Source organism: Protopterus annectens, chromosome 9.part0, assembly GCF_019279795.1.
Source record: "Protopterus annectens isolate FY-2018-M chromosome 9.part0, PAN1.0, whole genome shotgun sequence".
NCBI lineage: Eukaryota > Metazoa > Chordata > Ceratodontiformes > Protopteridae > Protopterus > Protopterus annectens.
Window position 1 is genome coordinate 637,325,506 of NC_056743.1, and position 24,785 is coordinate 637,350,290.

The 24,785-nt window shown below is 40.5% G+C and overlaps 1 protein-coding gene across 1 annotated transcript in view; it reads right to left on the reverse strand.

Moving 5' to 3' along the window:
- Window positions 1-24,785, reverse strand: part of SLC44A4 (solute carrier family 44 member 4) — a 1,277,084-nt gene that overhangs the window by 179,318 nt on the left and 1,072,981 nt on the right. The window contains exon 16 of the mRNA XM_044082136.1: window positions 1,597-1,853. Within this exon, the coding sequence (XP_043938071.1) occupies window positions 1,597-1,853 (257 nt within the window). The remainder of the gene's footprint in view (window positions 1-1,596; window positions 1,854-24,785) is intronic.

The window sequence follows — 24,785 nt, forward strand, 5'->3', positions numbered from 1 at the left end:
AAAAAAATTTAAATTTTTATTAAATATAAAAAAAAAATTTGGGGGGAAAAAAAAAAATTAAATTTTTTTTATTTTAAATTTAAAAAATAAATTAAAATTTTTTTTTTTTATAAAAAAAATTTTTTTTTTTTAAAATTTAATAGAGAAAAAAAAAAAAAAAAGAAAAGGAAGGGGAGCCAAGGAAAAAAGGGAAAAAGGTACATTCAGTAAAAGAGTGCAAAAAAAAGAAAAAAAAAAGAAAAAAGAAGAAAAAGCTGACAAAAAGAAAAAGACAGAAGAGGTCAAAGAGTAAAGAGAAGAGAGAAAGAGAAAGAAGTAATCCCAAGAAAAGAAGAAAAGAAAAGAAGGATAGAAACAGAAAAAAGAGGAGGGGACAGAGAGAAAGGGAAAAGAGGAGACCTAGAAAGGGTTAATATATACAACTATTGGCCGTGGAATGGGTAAAGCTCGTCTATAACCAAATGGGATAGGTTATTTTGAGAACCAAAAGGGAAACTGGGTATGCTTAAAATGGTCTGCAAGGGCAGCTAGCTAGTACTTACCTATGAACCTCTGAAATTCCTTGGAAAATGGACAGAGAAACATGAATAAAAGTTAAACGTTCTCATTAAGAAAAATAAGAAAGAACTGTGCTGGCTTTGAGCATTATGACTTTCCTTTGGTGGCATTCATTTCAAAACATGTTTACTTCTTTAATGTTCTTCTGTTTTGCACTTCTGCCAATTTTGTTACCTCTAATTGTTCCATGAATTATGAGAACTTACTCCACAATATCTTGTACTAACAGTATGCACTGGGTACAAGCCTGATTTAGTCCTTATTTCCTGTAAAGTCTAGTAATACTACTATAATGCATCAGTTCTAAGCTTCACGGTATTTGCTGTTTGCATTTAACATCAGTATGATGTGATCACTTCTTACTTGCATTGTCTCAAGATGCTAGAGCAAACAGGCACTACTTAATTAATATACTCAGTCATCCCTCAGGAACAAGGGGACCAAGATCTCATAATCATGCAGATACCCAAGCCACTGACTGCAGGGCAGGGACACATCATTTGAGCCCTATAGCCACAGCCTTATAACCATTCTTCATTTACAACTTCAGTAAAAATATTTTTTTTTTACCACAAAATAATATGAAAGCTAAGAACAGACTGTGAGGAGTCTAGGGTTTTCCTTTCCATCTACTATTTATGTTTAATTTTTCAAATTATTTCTGAAGAATATCCTTCTGTGACAAATTCAGTTAAATTATGTGCTCACATGTGTCTGTGTAAGTATGTGCGCACACACATTTTGTACTTTAAGCAAGTAATTATAACAACGCTGTGTCACAGCAGCTTTTCTTTTCACTGCTCTTCAATGGATTTATCCACTACTACATACAACAACTACAGTTCTTATTTGCTGTTAGTGGTGTAGGTGTTGAAATATTGGTTGTGATACGTTTTTGTTAAAAATGTCTGAAACAACAGTAACAAACCATATGAAACACACAGAAAAAACAGGGAAGCAATATCATATTTCAAGACAATTGTCTTTGAACTACAGTAATCTGTGAAGCTGAGATTCAACAGTACAAAATCATCTTACCTGAGACTCCTCATAAAGGCAGCAGTCACAGGGAAACTTGGAATATCACGAGGCTTATCAAATGCCCAGTAGTAGGAAGCAAAGGCTCCTGCCAAAGTGCACTGACCCAACGCAATGACAAAGTTCATACACCACAAGAAGCCCACAACATTGTAGAGCTGCAGGTTGAAAATGTTACGCTGATACAGCCCCTCATTATTGTACTTGTAAAACGCACACTGCACATACTGGCAGCTGTAATTCGATGCATTGAAATTCTAAAGGGAAGCAGACAGTTTCTAGTTTAGTAGTCAAGAAAACATTTTCTCTAGTCAACTGTAAGCAGGTTGGCAAAGGGTACAATGGACCAGGTCACTTATGTTATCAATAAATTAAGATAAATAAAACAATAAAATAAGCCAAGTAAAACAAAGTATTCTAGAATGTGTAGCCAGGATATGTTATGAAGCTGAGGAAAACAATTAAAAGATTTAATTTAGCTATGCTATGCCATTGCAGCATAAGAAACTACACGACTACATTATTAGAATTATAAACACTGTCTGCTCTTAAAAATAAGCAAATAAAAAGATGTAATCTCTAAAATACTTTTGAAATCTCACTTCCAGCATTTGTTGTACTTCATAGCTAAGAAACAGATTTTATTTGAGGGTGATCCGAAATATTTATTGCATAGGCTTATGTAAAACAGTATGATTTACAGTGATGCACATGGAAAGGGTGATGTAGAGAGAGAGACAGCTTGATTGTGCTTCAATAGAAATAATGTGGTGTTCATGGTGTGCAGATTACTGCAAAGTGTCAAATGAGTTCCATCATGCTAATTAGACTGAACATGTATGCTAATGATATCAAACATGCTGGAGCGATCCAAAGATGTATAAATCCAGCACTAAGAGCTGTAGCCCTTATGTGCTCTGAACTCCATGATTTCTCCACTTGCAGGAGATTTAATTATGTTCTCACAGCAGCCTTAGCTGAACAGCAAGTATCAGTGGTCACTCTCAGAGTCACTGCTTGCATTGTGCGCCACTGAGCTCCACATCACAGACAAGTCCACCAGTGGCTCAAATACACTCAGCTACATGACCAGCAAATTATCAGCTGTTGCCTTGTGGACAGAGAGACAGTATGGGAGTTAGCAGAGATGTGCCACCCACACATGGAATCAAGGGGAATGTGTGGACAGCCTACTGCAGTGGACTCATTGTGCAACTACAAGAATATTTCAGCATCAGAGTGACAAAACTAGGAGTTTCACAGCTATTAGTTTTGCAGATTCTACACTAGTTCCTTGAGCTGATGCTGCAACATACCTCTCAACTGTACAGATTTTTTGTAGAATGTCCAGAGTTTTGCCTCCTATTTTTGGTGTGTTCCTCCTAAAATCTGTACTTTTCTAATACTTGAGGACTGAAGTCATTAAATAATGACAAACATTTGAGTTTAAGACTTCATATCCTTCAGAAAATTTATGCTAATGCAAAACCTGTTATTCTATTAACTTTCTAAGATTGTAAGAGCAATATTTAAAATCTGTTCCTATTTGTCCCCCCATCATTTTAGGCTTTGTCTAGATTTTTTGCTCTAAGAGGATGAGAGGTATGATGCAACATATTGAGAAGCATACATAGTTTTCACTGACAACAGAAGACAGTAGCACCACTAGCTCCACTGGCTCCACAGGGTGTTCAGTACATCAACCAGAAGAGCTTCCACTCGATTAACTGTCAGGCAGTACATAATGCACAGGGTACTATATACAATGTGTATGCTTACCACCCAGACAGTTCCCATGATTCGCACATCTGGCACACATTTGACATCAACCAGTGTTTCACATGAAGTGACTTCTCATAGGGTCACCTAGTGGGTATATAAGCCAGGATAGGATGTTTCACATTTACATAGAGAGCAGGCCATATACAATGGTGATCACTTTTCTATGTGATGCTGGACATGCCCTGGATCCATGGATGATGAATCCCCCCATCTGAAAACTCTCAGATAAATGACAGAAACTGTGAACAGCACCACACATTTTTCAAATACAGAATACTATTGAATCATATTCAGACTCCTTGAATAGAAGGAACTGCTGCTTGGATATATTTAGTGGTGCATGCAGTACTCCCCTAAGACCTGCAGTCAGTTCATGTTGCACAATATGGTAGGACAGAAGCAGCTATAAAGTGGGAAAGTACAGTTGTGTAAAAGCTTACCGTAACAGTAGATATCCTTCTCTTCACTGTTGCAGTATTCCTTACACTATGGATCCCCTGCCAAGGGTAGCCTGATGTCTGTCCAGCACACCAAAGCCTTTAATATGCCATACATTACACATATGTTCCCAGTGGACTGTGTAGGGCATAAAAGTGACATATGGATGTACCATCCTCTGAACTGAAAAGCCCCACTAGGAATGACAATCTAAGGACACAAAGAGGTGACAAGTACATCCAGAAGGAGAAAAGGACCAATGGGAGGAGAGAGGGAGTGAATACTGCAACAGATTTTACACAGCTGTACTACGTCCTTCCATATAACTGCTGCAGCATTCCTTACAATACGGAGAGTACAAAAGCTCAAGAAGAATGTTGGAAGGAGGTAGGATCAGCAAAGCCCTCAAGGAAACCATGTAGAATAGCCCTGGCAAAACCAGTTCTAGCCCTAGAAACAACATCCAACTTACAGTGCTTGGTACTGGTATGCACAGAAGTACAAGTAGCTACCTCAAGAATAGAATTTGTATCCAGTCCCCTGAAAAAAGCACCAGAAGAAACCACAGCGCTGGTTGAATGAGCCTTAACAGAAGGAAGGCTCTTCCCATGAAAGGAATAACACAAGTACATGGCTTTAGATAACCAGAAAGAAACAGTTTGCTTAGAAACAGCCAAACCTAAAGATCTAGGATGAAAGAAAAAAAAGATGTTTAGATTTATGGATGGTTTTAATTTTATCCAAATAATATCTGAGTTGTCTATGCAAATCCATGGCATAAAGGATCTTCTCACTAGCAGATTATGCAGAAGGGAAAAAAGTGGGGAAATTAATAGACTGATTAAGAGACAACTCATTAACCACCTTGGGCATAAAAGGATTACTGCAGACAGACACCCCATCCTTAATGAAAAAACAAAAAAGGAGGAACAGCTATAAGGGCCTGCAGTGCAGACACCCATCTGGCTGAGGTAAGGGCCAAAAGAAGAACAGTCTTCCAAGAACAATGCTGTAAAGAAGCTGAAGATACAGGCTCAAAAGAAGCCAGAGTCAGCTTTTCCAAAACAAAATTCAAGTCCCAGAAAGGAGGAACAGTCTTTCTGGGACGCCTAATATAATGGACACTAAAGAAATAGTTTGACCTCAAATCAAGAATCCAAAGGGGGAGTCAAAGGCAGGCAAGGAGAAATAGTCGACAGGTGGGCTTTAACAGAAAGGTATGCCAACTCAGCATTGAGCAATTCACACAAATAAGAGAGAGCCAAAGGGACTTCCAGAGTAAGTGGATCCAGATTTCAAAAATAACACCAGACAGAAAATCTCTTCCATTTGGATAAATAAGATTTTCTGGTAGTGGGTTTCCTGGCCTCCTGCAAGACCCGAAGCATGTACCCAGAAAAAACGATGCCTAAAAGGGATCAAAACCCTTTCTGCCACAATGTCAATTGAAGAATGGACAGGTGGGGATGGATGACAGACCCATTGTCTTGTGTGAGGAGGTTCACCCTATGAGGTAACTTGTGATGATTCCTCTTGGCTAAATGCAGAAGAGGGAACCAATGCTGGCTGGGCCAAAAGGGAATCCCCAACGAGATTTTGGGAGCATCCTGTTCCATCTTGAACAGGACCTTCAGTATGAGTGGAACAGGAGGGAAGGTATAAAGAAACATCACATTCCAAGAAAAAGAGAGGGTGTCCACCTTCCAGGCCAGAGGACATGTGACTCTGGTGAAAAATAAAGGAAGTTGTCTGTTCAGAGGGGAGGCTAAAAGATCTACTTGAGGAGTACCCCACTTGTGGGCAATGTCCATAAACATCTCTGTGAAGCATCCACTCATGAGATTGTGTTATTGAACTGCTCAGAGAATCTGCCACAATGTTCTGAACTAAAGGAATGTAAACTGCCTGAAGGGTCACCTGATACTGGACAGCCAGATCCCAAACCTGAAGAGCTACTTTGCACAGGAGATAAGATCTAGCCCCCCCCCCCCATTGCTTGTTGATGTAATACATCACTGTGGTGGTGTTGTCTGTGAAGACTTTGAGGGGCCCTGGAAAGAAGAGAAAGTGAAAAGCCTGAAAAACAGGAGAAGGGCTCTCATCTCTTTGATATTGGTGTAGTCCTCCTTTTGCTAAAGAGACCAAAGGCCCTGAACTTTCCGAGGAATGAAGGAGGCTCCCCATCACACATCTGAGGCATCTGTAAAGATTTCCTGAGAGGGGACTGGAAGTTGAAAAGGAAGTCCTGGATTGACAGACGACTGATAAATCCACCACTGAAGTTCTACCTTGACACAGGGGGAGGAGGAGTATAGGAAAATGCAAAGTATGAAAATGTTGAAGCCATACTTGACTTTAGGAACCATGGGAGCTTTCTCATACGAAGCTTGGCCAGAGGAAGCATATGAATGGTGGAAGCCATTCTTCCATAGAAACTCCCTGGCTGTAATGGAGTCCAGAGGAAGAAAGGATTGAAAGAATGCAATCAGAGCTAAAGTCTTGGGGAAGGCAAAGATTCCACTACTGGAACAGTCTGAAGCCTGCACACCAGAAAAACATGATCCTGAACAGGATTCAGGAATGATGTTTGGAAATTCACTGTAAAGCCTAGGCTTTGCAGAAGACAAACGGCAAAGTGAAGATGTTAAAGTAAAATTTCTGGTGAAGATGCCTGAATGAGCAGGTTGTCCCAGTAAGGAAAGATACATATTTCCCTTATCCTGTAAAAAGCAATCACAGGAGCGAGGCATTTGGTGAAGATCCTTGGGGTAGTAGAGAGGCCAAAGGGAAAAATAGAAAACTGAAAATGCAACATTGAAACATAAAATCTTCCTGAAAAGGAGATTCATTGGGATATGGAGATAGGCATCCTTGAGATCCAGGAAAACCAGAAAAGCCTGAGGAAGAAGAATAGGAAACAAAGTTTAAAGGGACAGCATCAGAAAGGAAGGAACCTTAAAACAAAGAAGTTATGTACCTACCATAACGTTGCATGTTTGTTGTCTGTCATCTCGCCTTCCTTCTTGCTGGTTGGGTTCGGAGCCGATCCTCTGCTCCAACTCAGCCAATTTACTATAGCTCAAGAGCTTATACTGGCTCAAGGCTAACCCCTATAGCAACATGCCTAGCGGTAGCTACCCAGATCTCATTTGTGATAGCCCATACTAGACAATCATAGTAAATGCAAATTTTGCTAAGCTGTTACACAATCAAGGTTAGGAAGGAAAGAGGAAAGGAACAAGGCATGATTAACTAACCTGGTATGTCAACAGGAAACTCAGCCAGTGTAACCAATGAAAGGAATTCCTCTCGATCCTCCAGGAAGGGGGAAGGAAGGGGGGATGCAAGAAGGAAGGTGAGATGAAGGACAACAGACATGGAACGTTATGGTAGGTATATAACTTCTTTATGTTATGTTGTCCCATCTCACCTTCATTCTTGCTGGTTGGGACCACGTCCCCAGCTCCTGGTTCTTGGGTGGCTCACTGGAACAAACTCTTCAGGACCGTGGCACCAAAGGATATCCAGTTCCAGGAGCCCACATCCTCTTTGTAATGAGTGATAAAGGTATGAGGATTTGCCCATGTTGCTGCTGCACAGATAGAATCTAAAGGCAATTTGGCTTGGAAGACAACAGAGGTAGCCAAGGCCCTGGATGAGTGTCCTCTGGCTCTCACTGAAAGCTCCTTTTTATGCAAATCTTAAGAATAACTGATCGTGTCTGACAGCCACTTTGATAAGGCCACTTTTGAAACTGGAGAACCTTGTTTATTTTCAGCAAAGGATACAAACAATTGATCTGATTTTCTAAAGTCTTTGGTCCTGTGTAAATAAAAGCATAATTGTTTATGAACATCCAATTGGTGGCATTTATGCTCTGCCTTGTTGTCATAATTGATTGGATGGGAAATAGGAAATTCACCTTGGGGATCACTTTTGTGGTTCTGCTCGACAGTGGCACAGGAAAATAATTTTTTTGGGTGGCAAAAGCCAGGGTACCTTTTTGGCTGGGCTTGTATAGGCCTCAGGGCCGATAGCCTAGCACCTACCTATGAACCTATAATTGGGGAAGAATACAGGAAGCTCAATGGACTGATTTAAATTATACTCTGAACATACCTTTGGCAAGAAGAAAGGATTGGTTCTGACAGAAACTCTATCTTTATGAAAGATGAGATATGGCGGGCAAATAGATAAAGCGTGTAATTCAGAAACCCGTCTAGCTGAGGTGATGGCAACCAAGAAAAGAGTTTTCCAAGATAGAAATCTCAGGGGGCAAGATGCTGCTGGTTCAAAGGGTGGAAGAACCAGAGAGGCTAAAACCAAGTTTAGGTCTTGGGGGGGGGGGGGTTATCTTTCCGGGGGCCGTAAAAAGGGTTGTACCTTGTAAGAATGCTCTGCACAGCTTATGGGACATGAAGTTAGAGACCAAGTCTCACGCATGAAAATTGGAGATGGCAGCCAGTTGGACCTTAATAGTAGCTGCAGCTGCCCCTCATTTGAAGGTTTCAGCCAGGAAATCAAGAATCTTGTGAACAGGAGCAGTGAAGGGATCAATATCATTATTCTTTTCCCAATAAGAGAACCTCTTCCATTTGCTAGTGTAAAGCTTCCTGGTACTGGGCTTGTGAGAGGACACTAGGATGTGCTGTACTACAACCTGGCTAAGACTGGAAGTGGAGAAACCAAGCAGTCAGCTTGAGAGCTTGGAGGGAGGGATGGAGCCCGCCTGACTGATGCATCAGGAGGTCCGGAAATGGGTCCAGTATCCTAGGCTCCACTTGTAGATGATGGCAGAGAAACAGAAACCATATCTGATGAGGCCAGTAAGGAGCAATGAGGATGAGTTTGCAACCCAGTGACTTTGATTTCTGAAGTACTTTTGGGATCAGAGGAAAAGTTGCAAAGGCATAGAGGAGTCCCTGAGGCCAATTGTGAACAAGTGCATCCCTGGGTGACTGTCCCAGTGGGGGGACTAAGGCAAAGTAGCTGCTGCATTTGTTGTTGAGGGGAGTGGCAAAATGACTGCAGCATGGCTGGCTCCATTTGCGAAAAATCAAGTCCACAACTTCTTGCTTCAGGGACCACTCATGAGGCATGAGGATAGTCCACTGATCAAAAGCGATAGCCCTGCTGAGCCTGTCTGCTATCACGTTAGATTTCCTGGGAATGTGCATCGCAATCAGAAAACATTGGGAAGCCATCTCCCATTGCCATACTCGAAGGGCCTCCTGACATAAGGGGTAAGGTTTTGTCCCGCCCTGCTTGTTGATGTACATATCACTAACATATTCTCTGTCTGAATTGCAATGGTTCCAGTACGTAGAGTCTTGAAGTGCTTGCAATGCCAGAAGCACAGCTCTCATCTCTAGAACATTGATGTGCAAGTGATACTCATGAGGTTGCCACATTCCTTGGACAATCTGTCTCAGATAATGCTCCGCCCACCCTATCTGGGAGGTGTCCATGGTCACTGTGGCTACTGGCTACTGGATGGGTGTCTAGAAATGGTCTGCCCAGTGTCACCTGGGGGGAGACAAGCCACCATACTAAGTACTTTTTGCAAGATTCCATGATCAAGATCATGTGTGACATTTGTAAATCCTAGTAAGACCATTGAGCGAAAAGAAGCCACTGCAGAATCCTCATGTGTAAGCAAGTCATAGGAACTAGAGTAATTGCTGTGGCTATTGAGCCTAAGACTTGCAATACTTCTCTTGCTTGAACTCTTGTCTGTTTTATGAGAAACTAAACTTGCTGATGAATGGTTGACACCCTATCTTGAGGCAGATTTGCTATCATGGCTCTTGTATCTAAGTCTGCCCCTATAAAGGTAATAGGCTGACAGGGCAACAAGGCAGACTTTTCAAAGTTTGTGGTGATGCTTAGCTGGGAACAGGTTTGAATTGTGTAGTCCCGTGCTTTGATTAGTTGATGCTCGGTGGTGGCAGTGAGGAGCCAGTCATCTAGATATGGAAACACCTGGAATCCTAGACATCTCAGGTGAGCCGTGACCACTGCCATACACTTTGTGAACACCCTGGGGGCTGTGGTGAGACCAAAGGGCAGAGCACTGAACTGATAATGACTGGCTTCCAACTGAAAGCGTAGGAATCTCCTGGATCGCCTGTCCATTTTTATGTGGAATAACGCATACATTGCAACAGCTGGCCCCCAATATAAACCTTTAATGGCCCAAATTAATTTTTCTGTGCCATACAAAAGAATAACTTTTGGGAGAATTACTGTCCCTGGAACACTAGTGATAAGAAAAAAATATATATTAAAAACAGAGAAGAAAATAAGGAATCTCTAGAAATCTACTAAAAACATCTCTTACACTTTTCACAATGTTATCACATAAAACAGAATACCAGAATTGTAGAAAAAATTTCAGAATCCATCTACGTCCACTCAGCATTACTCTCAGCTGGGTAACCCTGCATTATGAAAGAGGAAAATAAAAACATCTTCAACAGTCAAAAGGTAAAAAAAAAAGTCTAAGCCTGCTAATTAGTCTCTGAAAAAACACCTTCTTGCTCAGAACAGGTTTTCGTATATCAAACTCCTCCAGTGGCATTCTTTTCACAAAGATAAACTTTAAAATCTTTCTTCCCACTCATTTTACTACCTTCTATAAAACGTTGCTTAACAAAGTTCTACATTCCTCAATGAAAGTTACACACAATTCTAACAAAATCTAGTAATGTGAGGAAGTAGCCCCATGGAGAAGAAAGAGAGATGAAGTCCTAACTATGATCAACCTTTCAACTAGTGACACAGCTACCAGAGGGGCTGAGCAGGGGAGATGGGCTTTAGTAGTTAAAACCAGCCTGGCTATTGCTGGGACATAGTAAGGAAACTTAGCCTGCCACATTAGTAATGTCTAGTGCTGAGTGGGAAATTGCTTGTGAACAGGCCAAACAGAATTGTGCTGTTGGAAGGGGTGTAAACAATACTGCAATGGGGAGGTAGGCATGTGTGGGAAATTGTACATTTCTGCAAGTCCAGATAGCCTCTGCAAGTTTGCAAACTACCTACTACAGTGGAGTTAGGTAGGATGGAGCAGCCCCCTGCCCCATTTTCTACTACCTAACTCTTGACTCCAATTGAAAAGACAAGCCTGGATGGGAGTAAATGGGCCATAAGGCTTGTCTGGGTCTCACCCCTTAAAGACCAAATGAGCTGATGAGGCACACAAATGGGAGCCACAAGTATCAGTTTACATATGCCACCCACTTACCTATAAAAAGAAATTCACTGTTTTTATCAAGGTTATTCAGAATAATACAGGCCCAACTGCAAATAGAGCTCACTCTAGAAAGATTACAAAAAAGCTCTTGTAAATCAAGCACTGGTATATACCTCACCATCATCATTGTCATCAACACCCTTTTTCGACATGGGGTCATAGTGTGGTGTCAACTGTTGCCATTTCTCTCTATATAATGCCAGTCTCCTACCTTCTTCAACACTCATGCTTGAATGTCACAGGCAGTCTCTCACACAATCCATCCACCTCTTTGCTGGATGCCTTTATTTCCTTTCGTCTTCTTCCAGTCTGTCCCAAATCTTCACCAGATTGTCTTCTGCTTTTCTACATGTGCCCAAACCACCATAAATGGTTCTTTCTGGCCTTCTCTACAACTGGAGCTACTTTGGCCTCTGCTGTTATATCCACATTTCGTCTGTCCCACAGTGTGCTTCCTAGCATCCATCTCAGGCACTTCATCTCCATAACCTCTAGCTTCCTCAATTACTCTGCCTCTACTGCTCAGGTTTCTGACTCATACAGTAATAGTTGCACTACTGTTTGTACACCTTACTTTTCACCTTCTTTGGCATTCTTCTGTCATGCATTACCCCGACACTCTGTGCTAATAGGTTGTAGCCCATCTGATTCTAGCTTTTACCTCCTCATTCAGACTTCCCTTCTCCTTAATCCCCTCCCAGATACCCAAAAGCTATTTACCTGTTCCACTATTTTCCCCTCTATATCATTTCTCAGCTTCTTCTGATTTCTCCCACTTTCTGCCATTACAACTGTTTTCTGTACTCAATTTCATCCCATGTGCCTTCTGTTTTGCATTCCATTCCCCTAAGCTTTGCTGAAGTTCTCGGTCACAGACTGCCTGTAATGCCACATTGTCTGCATATAGCAACTTTGTTGATCTACCCGCTGACCTGTTTACTAATGTAGTCCATCACCAGTATGAACAGCAGTGGGCTTAGAGCTGAACCCTGATGCACACCCATTCCCACTGGGAAACCATCTATGAGTCTATACCCTATTCGTACTTGTACATAGGGTGCACCAATTCTACTAATGCTTATGTGACTTTGAATCACCACAGTATTGCCCAAATTAGCTTTCTTGGGACCTTGTCATATGCTTTCACCAAGTCTAGAAATGCCCAGTTGGATTCTTTCCTCATCTCTAGCTTCTTCTCAGATATATGTCTCACTGCAAATATCAGGTCAGGTGTGCTGTATCCTGATCTGAATCCAAATTGCTCATCTCCCATCTTACTTTCTACTACTGCACATATTAATTTATCAAACACCCTTTCCAGAACTTTCATGCAGTGTGACAGGAGTTTGATATCTCTGTACTGCCCACAGTTGTGAATGTCCCCCTTGTTCTTGAACACTGGTACTGTATGCTTGTTCTCTGGTCATCTGAGATATGCCTTTCTCTCAATACTGCTTTGAGTACCCTCAGGACCAATTTCTCCCCTATCTCACCCAACATCTTTATCACATCCTCTGTGACCTCATCTGAGCCTGCTGCTTTCCTGGACTACATTTTCCTTAGTGATGTTCTTACTTGTTCTATGGTGGGCTCCTCCTCTTTCTTCACTGTAGGCAGTACTACTAAACAGAAGAATATACCAAGACTGCAAAATCTTTATCCCTCACCAGCACTGCTTTAAACTTAGCTACAGAATGACTAATGCCTTATTTCAAACAACCACTTCTGTTTTTAAAATTATGGGTGAAGATCGTCACATAGAAGCTATTTTTGCAGACTTTGGATTCTTATGTATCAAGATTTTCTACAAAAACTATCAACCATAGGATTCTCTAATGAAGCTACACACTGATTCTGCAACTACATGTCTTTATAACATCTGTAAAATATTTTTGTTATAAATAAAGATGTGACTTGTATACATCCCATCATATGTTTTTCAGGGAAAAGGCGATTCTGGCTTATCTAGCAAATAAAGATAAGGTGAAAACAGCCCTGCTCAACTGGGAACTAAATAGCTCAGAATGAAGCTTGAATGACCTCAGTAATAAATACACAAAATTAAACTTAAAATTTTTTTTTAAAAAGAATAACACTTAAGAGCTACGTTTATTGCACAGGCCATGCTTAAAATATGGAATAGTATCCTCCCATACAGTAAAAAATTCTGGTAGTCTCACAATATTTAAAGCACAATTAGACGTGGATGGGTAAAAAGTCCTATGATTCTAATTTTTTGGAGTCGGTGTATTAAATATCTTTGGCTATAACACTGGAAACTACAACTTATGAACTATATTAGTAACCAGTCATTTCAGGTTCTCCTTTATTACAGACTACTGTTCTCAATAATTACAAATCCATCTTTCAAGGTTCTGTTCTTGGCCTTATTCTTCTTATTCCACTTTCATAACTAACATACCTAATGAACTTCTGCAGTTTTTTGTCCCACTTTGCCCCCCGTTTTTTGCCAATTGTCAAACCCTGCCCATTCAATTGGCCCATTCATTCCTCATGACTGGTGTTGAGGGGTAGTGTGGAGAGATCACCATTTAGTTTTGGCTTTTCTTGTTATATCCTCCTCCTGTGCAAACAAGCAGCATATCATGCCTGGGGCATGTAATCCACATAACTGCTGAAGCACCCCCTCACTTCTGCAAGGGTCTGATGTCAGCATGACTGCCCCACCCTGCCACAAGAGACACACTGTTGTTGTTTCTATGGTCTCACCCGTGAAAAATCAGTTTGTGTGCATGTGCCCCTTAGCATGCGCCTCCCCCACTTAGCATAAGCTCACCCCACTCTCCCTGCATGTGCCATCAAGTGTCTGAGCTACTACTGAAATTCGGGCCACTTGGGCTTTAATCAGGGCTTTATTCCTCCTATTCCACCAGTGCTGCATCACTTTCTACATATTATAGGGATCTTAACTGGCAATGATTTCTTAAAACAAACCCCAAAACCCTCATTCCCACATTCAAAATGATTTTCATTAATTTTGTCACATGATCACAAAATAATCTTACAGTGATGTTTTCCAAAGTAAACACCTTGATATTTGTCACAAGGCAAATACTAATTTCTAGACCTCCTCTTCAAATAATTGATCATTAAACGTTTTATTAAACATTTTTAGTTAATAATTAATGGTTCTTGGTACTATTCATTTTTATTATAAATAACTGATCATCTTATCAACTCCATAGCTAAAGTTCAGCCCTGCAGATATCTAGGGGTGATCCTTAACCCCAGTCTTAACTTTCATGACTATACTGAAATCATTGTTTGTATTGTGGTTAGTAAAGTAAATGTCACGTGTACATTTAGACATTTTCATGCCTGCCTGAAGAAAATCCATATAAAAAAAAAATATTCCAAAGCTGGGCTATTCAATCCCACTTATAGCCTAAAGAAATTCTTACAATTTATCCTTGTTGCAAGATACCTTTTTTTTAAACTGTTGCAAAATACCTTGAGCAAAACGTGTGGATTTATTAACCGAGTAGACTCCAGAAACTACCAATACATCTTTACCCCTGAACTCTAAAAACACCCTCCTGCCAATTAATGAATGGTAGGAAAACAGAAAAATTTAATCATTGTTTGTAAGTTACATTAGACCCAAACTAGAGTATGAAGCTCATAGGTATATACTAGGCTAATGACCACCAGGGCCTTTATAAGCCTAGCTGTGCAATCCAGCCCATTTGTGTCCCTATGTAGAGTGGATATTTATTAGAAGGGATTATGTTAGTTAGGAAGTTTCTAGAGGTTATGTTTGGGGGGGGGGGGGGTGTTAGTTTGGTCATTACTGTTTATCTCTATCAAAGACACGAGATCCAGATCTGGGTTGAATTTTCAGTTTCCTGTTCATTGGTCTAGGTTACGCTTAAAAAGGGTTAGGTATGGACCTTGCTTCACATGTATGGGGAGCCTGTTCCAGAACATGGGGATCCTCTGAGACACATAGTTATCTCACCAAGATGTTTTATTTATGTCACAAGCAAAATTTAAAACCTTGGATCTAGTGATTCTAATCGTGTTCACTTTGAGGATGTGCAAAAGGTCCATCAGAGCTCGATCTGAGGATGCCTTGTATGCCAGGCACACCACCTCTCAGTAACCTGTAGGAGACAGACATATAGATATAGGGCTTTAAGGCAATCTGTATAGGACAGTGCGTTTATACTCTGGATTCTCATGGCATGGAAACTTTGTGGGCATATGTCTGGGTCAGGTACATGCTGAAGTGAGCATTATACTCAATGATGGGTCTGATAAGGACAAAATAAAGTGGCACCATGACTTCCTTGGACCTTACTTATAAGGTGGGTAAAGCAGAATGATGTTTTTACCACCTTGGCCACATGTTGGTTAAAGGCCCGATTACCATCTACATATGTTCCCAAATCTCTGACTATCGGGTCAACTCTTAGAGGTGGATTATTGATGGAGGAATTAGTCTGGGTGGCAATTTTCCCAAAAGGCACTATAACACATTCATTGGCACTGACTTTTAGTCTGTGACTTTAGCACCAGTTATTTCAGTGTGTTAGACCCTCTTGTAAGATGTGTGTGTCATGGGGGAAATCTATGATAGCTCCTAATCTGCAGTCATCTGCGAACTTGGTCAGCCAAAGGCCCTTGACATTAACCTTTAGCTCCAAGAAGTAGATGCCAAATAGGAGTGGATCCCAGCACGGAACTTTGAGGTACTCCACTGGTGACTGGTTTCTTAGTGGACATGGTATTACCAGTCCTGACTGCCTGGGTCCTGTCCATGAGCCAGCTGACAATCTATTGGTTATGTAGGGGGTTATGCCCATTTCAGCGAGTTTGTCAACTATATCTAAGTGCAGTACTGTATCAACCACCTCAGCCAAGTCCCTGTAGGTAGTATGCACAGTTTTCCCCTCATCCATTGCCTTGGTGATCTTCTCAAAGAATTCCACCAGGTTTAGTAGGCATGACCATCCCTTGACAAAGGCAAACTGGGTTAGGTCCAGTGTCTGAAGGCTTCCTATGTTTTTGCTGATAACGTCCATGATAATTTGTTACATGACTTTGCATATTAGACTAGTCAGACTAAGAGGTTTGTAGTTTCCAGGGTCAGCTGATGAAGTAGGATAACCACTGCAGTCCCCCCATTCTCATGGTAGAAACGCCTGATTTGAGACAATTGTTGAAAAGTGATTTAAGTGGTCCTGCTAGGTTATGTTTCAAGCTTTTAGGAGGCATCCTGGGATACCGTTAGGGTATATTAAGCCTGTATTTTTGGCCTTAGTGAGCACCTCCAGAACCTGCTCCTTGTTAGTGGTGTAAGGGTTGTGCTAGTAAGTATTTCATGGGGGAAGGCACGGGTTTGAAGTTTGAGCTGAATTTGTCACCCGGAAAATTTGCTATGGTGCTCTGCTCAGTGAAGGTGTCACCACTGACCACCAGTTTGGCACACCGAGGTGTGCTGCCTTTGAGGTTTCAAACATAGCTGTAGAAGGTCTTTTGGTTGTCTTTAGCCTGTGAGGCTAACTTGACCTCGTAACTGACCTTGCTGGACTTGATTAGTCCTCTTAGCTTTCTGTTTAGTTTAATTAGAGAACTCCTATTGCTACAGGAATTGCTCTTTCTGATTTTAGACATGACTTTTTTCCTTTTGTTATATACCCTGTTATGATTAGGATTACACCAGTGTGGTTTGCTTTTAGAGCCATCTACATGGTTGTGCAGAGACTTTGTGAACTATTCCACATAGGTTGCTGTGAACTCAGGATTGGGAGTGGCACTGAATTTTGACAAACTATCACTCAACAGAATGTAGTTTGCTTTGGAACAGTTCCATACTGTTACAGGGTTTGCTGAGATTACCAAATTGACTTTTATTTCGAAGGAGACTGCTTTGTGGCCTGACCTTACCAGTGAGGACATGACAAGTGCATTGGAATACAACTTTAAGTGGGTATATACAGCTATAAAAAGTACTGAAGCACAGATCCTGGAGCAGAATTAACAAAAGTGCCACTATTGCAACCCCACCACAGATTAAATCACTAGTAATGACTAATACTATGGAAATCCTATTAGTAAACAAGCATGATTAAACTGGAATGAGTACAGCAGAAATGTTCCAAAGGCATCCATGGATGTGAAAATTTAAGTTATTAAAAAAAGACTAAAAGACTAAAATATCTGAACTTGTACAGTTGTCTCATATAGATATTTGAAAGAGCTCTTATTCAGGTATATAGGGCATTTAGAGACAACTACCTCTTGGAATGTTTGGGGGTTATCAAAAAAGTAGGACAAAATCATCAGACAACCTATGAAAAAGATTATATAAGAATGAGAGATGTACTAATTAGTTCTCGGAGAGAGATAGTTGGTGTCTGGAATAGACTACCAAATCATATTAAAACAAGCACTAGTTCAGATATTTTTACAAACAACTTGAACATTCATTATGGGAATGACTGTTAAGTACTTTGTCATGCTAGAAGGGCTTTATTGCCCATGCCTAAATACGTTTTTATATATGTATAACAGTAGATGGTTGAATAATCACTGCTGCAGTAGCTGCTCTCTCCATCCACCCCTTATTTTTTGTAATTTTTTTTTTTTTGCTAAGGTGTGTACATGTATTTTTCTTTTCCAAGCATTGTCCTCTAAGGGCTTAAGTTTTTCTCTCACTCTCCATCAGCATGAAAGCTCTGAAGTCCTTGGCACCAAACCTGACAAGCTAACTAACAGTTTTAGTTGCATGGAAGGTGCCCTTAAGCTTTGGAAGCTGGCCGTCTGCTATAGCCTATACAGGATATAACCCGTATAGCTATGGTTACTGCAACAATGATCAATATGAGGAATATCTGCAGGAAGAGGCAAAGCTTCTGTAAATTACAGTTGTAACAAATTATAGTGCTTTCTGAGGGATTGACATACATAACTGTTTTCTCATTGAAATAACTGATTAATTCTGGAAATAGTCTCAGAGAAACAGAATAGGTCACAGTGACTATCAGATAACACAGTCTCCTCAAAATCTGAAGAGATAAACCTACATCTGTCCCCAAATGCCTCTACAGGTTCAATCAATTGAATCTCTTCTAGGAAAGAGGAATCCTTTTTTCATTTAACAGAAGCAGTCTTAAAAGAAGGGTAAAGAGCCTGCACTAAACCCAGAGATAAGCCTAGTAAACAACCTCTGTCCAGAGTAACTGAAACAAAAGAAGATGTACAGTGATAGTATTTCTTTTCGACAGTAATTTCTCAAGAAGCAGAATCAGAATTGCCTGGAAAGATTTCCCTCAGGATGGACACTGCATTCTGGCTAAACAAAGACACTTTCCATGTTCCTTCTCCCAGGACTGACAAGACAAGCTCTCCCTTGCCCACTTTGTCTACAGCTGCTGATGTGCCCTATGTGTTTAATCAATGGTTAATGGTGTCTACAGGGACTAGACCAGAGTGACCATAGGATGAGCGGTCCAAGGAACCAGCTTTGGCAACAGCAAAGTCACTCACCTGCAACTGATGCAAACTACCAGCTTGCTGTGGTGGCAAAGGTTGCTTAACCATCCTTTTCTTTTTGGGGGGTTGAAAGAAGGTATATCTGAAGAACTTGTATATTATTCTACAGTCAAGACTAAAAAAGTCTGATTCTTGGCTGGGAAGACTTTAAAACAATACTCAGCAAAACAGGTAAAAGTATAAAAATTTAACTTTTCCCCATAAAAACACAGTAAAAAGCACTTTACAATATACCACAGTCTTAAAACTAAAACAAGGTTTGGGTCCCAAAAGTTGGAATAAGTCAGGGTTAGTCTTTAATATAGTCCAGTTTTTCCTCACAATAGACCATCTCCTGAGCCTGAGACCCAAATTCAATGACTAATCCCCTCTCATAATTCTCCTTAGATGGATTTATTGTAAGCATGGAGGAAAGTGAGCAAGGATGTTTTCTTACTAAAGGTATTGTTTCTAAAAAAAACTTAGGCTGCATTAGCCTCCACACCTTTGCTTGCTACTAACAATAATACAGCTAGCAATAAATGTGTAAATACTTGTAAATCTGTTAAAGAAACTTTGCAGAAACATTCTCAAAACCTTATTGTGAAAAGAACTGGCCAGTCTGACTTTTATAAAAAAAATTTTTTATTTTAAACCTGGAAATCAGATTCACCAATTTGAAAAGAAGCAACTTAAAATTAAATCTCTTCAAATAGCTACTTTTTGAAATGTTTGGAGTCAAAGATAATCCCTCAGGGACTCCATGTTTTTAAATTTCCCTTTGGGCTATTTAAGACTGGTTTAAACCTAAAGGAAAGTTCTGAGGGTAATGGATGGACCTGTGACAAAACAGAGTATTGGAACTAAAAAATGTGGGTCTTGTGCCCAATCCAGTTATATTATTGAGACCAGTTCCATCACCCTCGAAAACATATAAAGATTACTTTCATGAGGGGAAACTGTCTGACCTGTAGAGTGGTTTATTTAGCTTAATGCTTGACCTGCTCAGCTTTTTATGTGGGCAAAACGGAAAGGGTATTACAGAAAAGAATTTATGAACACCTTTATCAAATTAATAAAACGAATGATAACAATGCATTATTTAAGCACTCTAAGGTATGCCCTAGCTTCCAAAAATTTTGGTTTGGTATTTTAGAGCAAATAAAGATTAACCCCGGTGGGAGTGACACTAGTGGTAATTTGGAAAAAAAGAGAAGTTAGAAGGCAACTGACATTACAAGCTTCACAACCCCCAGGAATAAATGAGCATATTTCCGTGCAGCCCATTTTAAATAAGAGAGCTAATACTTATTAAGGTTAAGTAATGTTAATGACATTGTCTCATTTTTAAATATGTTGTGTAATTAAAGATTTTTAGTATGTCTATTTTATTATTATGAAGTGTTTAGTTGTTTTTAATAGTATTGCTAAGTTGTGTGGACATTATGGTGAGATTTCTTAGCTATTTATTTTAAGATGGCACTGTTGCTTTAAGTGGACTGATTATCTTTAATTAACGAGTGTATTACAGACTATAAAAAAACTTGTGGACTTTTTGATGGAGATTTTAATGAAGTCCTATGTTAATAAGGAAGAAAGCACTCAATGTTTTTTATTTTTATTAGTCGTCTTCATACATACACTAAACAAGCAACCCTTATTCAATATGCTGACGACTATACTTTAATCCCTCTAATAATCTTACCTATCTGCAAAATATAACCCAAGATGCTTTCAGTTCCACCAGAAACCATCTCCTACTCAATCCAACTAAAACCAAGCTTCTGCTATTCTTACCTAAATAATTCCCCCATGCATACTACTCTAACTTTACAATTACTTCTCTTAACAATACTACAATTGATGTTGTTTCACTCACTAAGCTGTTACAATCAACAACTATCTTAAATTTGACTTGCATATCGATGACATAAAAAAGACAAATCAAAAATTAGGCTTGCTGTATAGGGTTAAAAAACTGATCACCAATGTGACACCAGGAACATACTGCCAGTCCAGCTATCTGGAATTTTGTAAACAATTGTGTGTCACTTGAAAATATTAATATAATTTATAAAGACATGTGACACTTGCCAGCCCAGCTATCTGAAATTTTGTGGATAGTCGTGTCATTTCTGAATATTAATAGGATTTGTATGCTTGTCTTACAAATGTAAGAGAATTATATGTTATGTGTATATTAAACTACTGGTACAGAAGTGTGTGTTGAACTGTATGTTATGTACTGAGCTTTAAGAATATAACCATAGTGTACCCTACTGGAAAATAACAGAAATGTATATAACTATATACCTGTGCAAATGTATGTTTTAATAGTAGAAGCTTGAACATACAGAGTTAACTTGCAAAACTTCGAGAAAATAAGTTGAAATTAAAAGTGTTTTACAATGTGCTAGAAAAGTTAGTTGCAGTAAGGAGACAGGATGTCTACAGCTAGAAGTTTTTTCTATTGTATTGGAGAAAAGTAATTGCTATGTTTAAAATGTAAAGTGTTTTTATTGCTCTAGGATTTCCTAGCAGCAGCACACTTCTGAGAGATATGTATTTTTGACACACAGGTGTTAAATTCTAAGCATCTGTTTAGCCTGGGAACTGAAATCAGGTGACATGGAGTGATGTCATCCAAGCTAACCTAGCGGTAATGTTGATTATTAATTTAAGAACTCTCTCAGAGAGAAAGACTGTACATTTTGCATCTTGTCTTGGACCTAGAAACATCCATCATCTGCCTTTGCCTTGCTCTGTAATAAGTTATTTAGGGCATAATATCCTTTAGATAGAGATAGTAATATAGTATAGATTAGTTTAGATGTTTTCTGCATTTATTTGAGACTGTCCTGCAATGTTATTTTAAAATATTTCCTGTGATTCTGAACTCTGCAGTTACTGTGCTGATTGAGTATTGCCTTGCTCTTTTATTATTTAATATTAAATATATTTAAACCTTTTAATTGTGGCTGGTTTGTTTAGAGATATTTAAATAGCCTTGGTCTTGGTCACACTTACTATTTGGATAGTAGTACCATTACACAGTAGGATTTGGCACCCATTGTAAAGGCCATAGCTGATAAGTAGTGGTTGATGGCAGTCATAACTACCTTATAGTATGGGCAGAAGGGGGCATAGCTAGTAAACCTGTGCCAGACATACCCAGGAGAGTCTGTGTGTTTGTATACAAGTTAAATTTCAAAGTGTGTGTGCGTGTGTGTCAGCTACTTGGGCAGGGACACAAAACACTACTTGGAAAGAGAGGGTGCTGGAGGTTTTGGCTTGACCACTCAGCTGAGATCTTAACTCTATAGCTGTCAGCTACTTGGGCAGGGACACAAAACACTACTTGGAAGGAGAGGGTGCTGGAGGTTTTGGCTTGACCACTCAGCTGAGATCTTAACTCTATAGCTATGCCAGTGGGGAGTCTTATTGGGGATATGGAGAAAGAGGCAGAAACCAGGGCCAGACTGACTGTGATTTCTGTGTGCTTTTAAGTGAAATTGTACTTTACTGTGTTTGTACTTGTCATCCTCCAAATGTGTACATCCCTCACTGGTGCAAGTGGTGAGGATTGAGGCACCTTGATTACTGGGCCAGTATAGGGGCAGCACATATTAATTGTTTGGCAGTGGTGGGGTATCCACATCACATATTAATTGGCTTGTAGTGGTGTGGATATTGAATTCCTGCAGCTTGCGTACAGTGGTCACTGAAGGTGTTTGTACTCTCAATCAGCCATGCAGTGAACATTCAGAGTTCATATCATAATTGTTTTATTTATTTATTTATTTATTTATTGTTAGCTTAGTTAGTCAGGGAGAGCAGGCAAGCATGTCAGCAGAGGAGTATGGCAAGCTGACAAAGAGCCAGTTGGCTGAAATGTGCCATGCTAAAGGACTGGTACATGCCAACCTGATTAAAGCAGACATGATTGTAGCTTTAGTCATAGCTGCATCACAGAATAACAACCAGGAGGACAATTAGGCTGACCGTGGAGATGTACAACTCTCAGAAAATGGACATCTCAACCTTTCTACAGAAGACTTAAAAATCCATCTGGAGTTAAAGAGACTTGGGCTAGAGGCCAAGTGTTTGGAAATAGAGGCAGCAGAGAGACAAATATATGCAGACTGAGGAAAATGAGAAACTGTGACATCTGCAGGCCAAGGAGAATGAGAGGCAGAGGCAACATGAAAAGGAGATGCTGACTCTCCTCCAGAGTTCATGGAGGTAATGGTTAAGGGAGTAGCCATACCCCACAAGCAACACAGGTTAGTAAATTTCTTCACAATTTATAGAGGGGGGGATAATTTTGATAGTTTCATTCATATGTTTGAGAGGGTATGTAAACAGTACAATGTTGACCAAGGGCTCTTGGTACGGTTCCTGACACCCTTACTCCATGGTAAAGCTGTAACTGCAATTTCTGAACTTTTTGATACTGATTGCTTAAATTATAATGCAGTCAAAATGTGTTTGCTAGAATGTTTTAAGTTAACACCTGAAGCTTATAGGAAAACATTTTGTGAGCATAGACACAAGGCAGATGAAAGTGTGTGTGAATATGTTGCTGAACTGAGCACTTATTTTTCATAGGTGGGTGAGTGTATGTCAGGTCACCACTTTTGAAGGGTTTGCAGACCTTTTGGTGAGGGAACAGGTCCTTAGCACTTTGTCTGAGAACATGAGAATCTGGTTAGCTGATAGACGATGCAATACTGTAGATGAGTTGGGGAAGAAGGGAGACCTGTACCTAGCAATCAGGGCATCACTGCACAGGAAAGGGACACCTAGTGCTGCTCATGGATCTAAGGGAACCCATGGTGGGTAGCCTAGACTGCCCCAACAGAGCCCACCAGCAGCAGGGGAAGTGACTAGTCCAGGTACATGTCCAGGACCAAGGGTTAAATGTTTTAAATGCAACCAGTGGGGCCATGTAGCATACAGATGTCCATGGAGGCAAGGTGAGGAACAAAAGGTGGGAGAGCCAGCAAGTGGGAATTGACAAAATACCAACAGTAAGTTGTCTCAAGACAACAAGGGTACCAAACTACTACAAGAGGTTATATCCTATCTTAATGAATGGGAAAGAGGCCATGGCTAAGAGAGGGAGAGCCTCTAGCCTATCCATTGTGAAGCCTGCAATGGTTAAAGAGGAGCACTATTTGATTGGTCAGTCTACTCCAGTCAGAGCTTTAGGAGGGACCCATTCCAAATAACTTTGGCTAGGGTTCACCTTGACTGGGAGAGTGGAAAACAAAGCCAGCAAGTAAGTGTATTTGAGGATATCCCTGCAGATGTCCTGATAGGGAATGACTTTGATAATGCAGTACCATGTGTCCATGCAGTTACATGTAGTAAGGCTTGGGGACAAGCATGTGGGTCTGGTAGCCTGGGGGAGACCCAGACAGACCACACACTTACAGCCAGGACTGATTAGGTGGTTATTTCAGAGAGGGAGCTACCCTGTAGCAGTAAGACTGAAGATGAGCCACAGCTGCTTGTGGGTACTGATGTTCCCTTGGACAGAGTGACTGCAAGGGCAGAGGTGAGTAGTAGTACCCAGGCTGACAGTGAGGCACTGCTGTCAGAGGATACCAGACTTCCCGTGGAAGGGGAGCTGGGAAGGGTTAGTAAAAGAGTTGAGACAGGCTCAGTTCTCATCCTACATTACCAGGCCTGAAGGAGGTAGCTAGTGAGGCACCTGATTCACAGGGGAAGGGGGAATCTGTATACTGGGACAAAAAGTTATTGTATAGCGAGTGGACCCCTGATGGAGGGTTAGAGTGTGAGAGAATACAGCAGTTGGTAGTGTCCAGAGCCTACCATCTGGCACTTCTAGCCATAGCCTATGATATTCCCCTTGTAGGTCATACAGGCATAAAATGTACAAAAAGATGTATTATGCAGAACTTCTATTGGCCTGGGATTTCCAGAGCTGTAACAGGGTACTGCAGGACCTGTGAGCAGTGCCAAAAGGTAGGCAAGGCAGGAGACAAGGTGAAAGCTCCTTTGATGCCTTTGCCTGTGATTGAGGAGCCACTTCAGATGGTAGCTATGGATATTGTGGGGCCTCTGAGTACCCCAAGTTCCACAGGGAAAAAGTATATCCTAGTGGTAGTAGATTATGCTACCAGATACTCTGAAGTGGTGGCTCTATCCTCCACTGAGGCAGAAAAGGTGGCAAATGCTTTGTTAGAGATTTTCA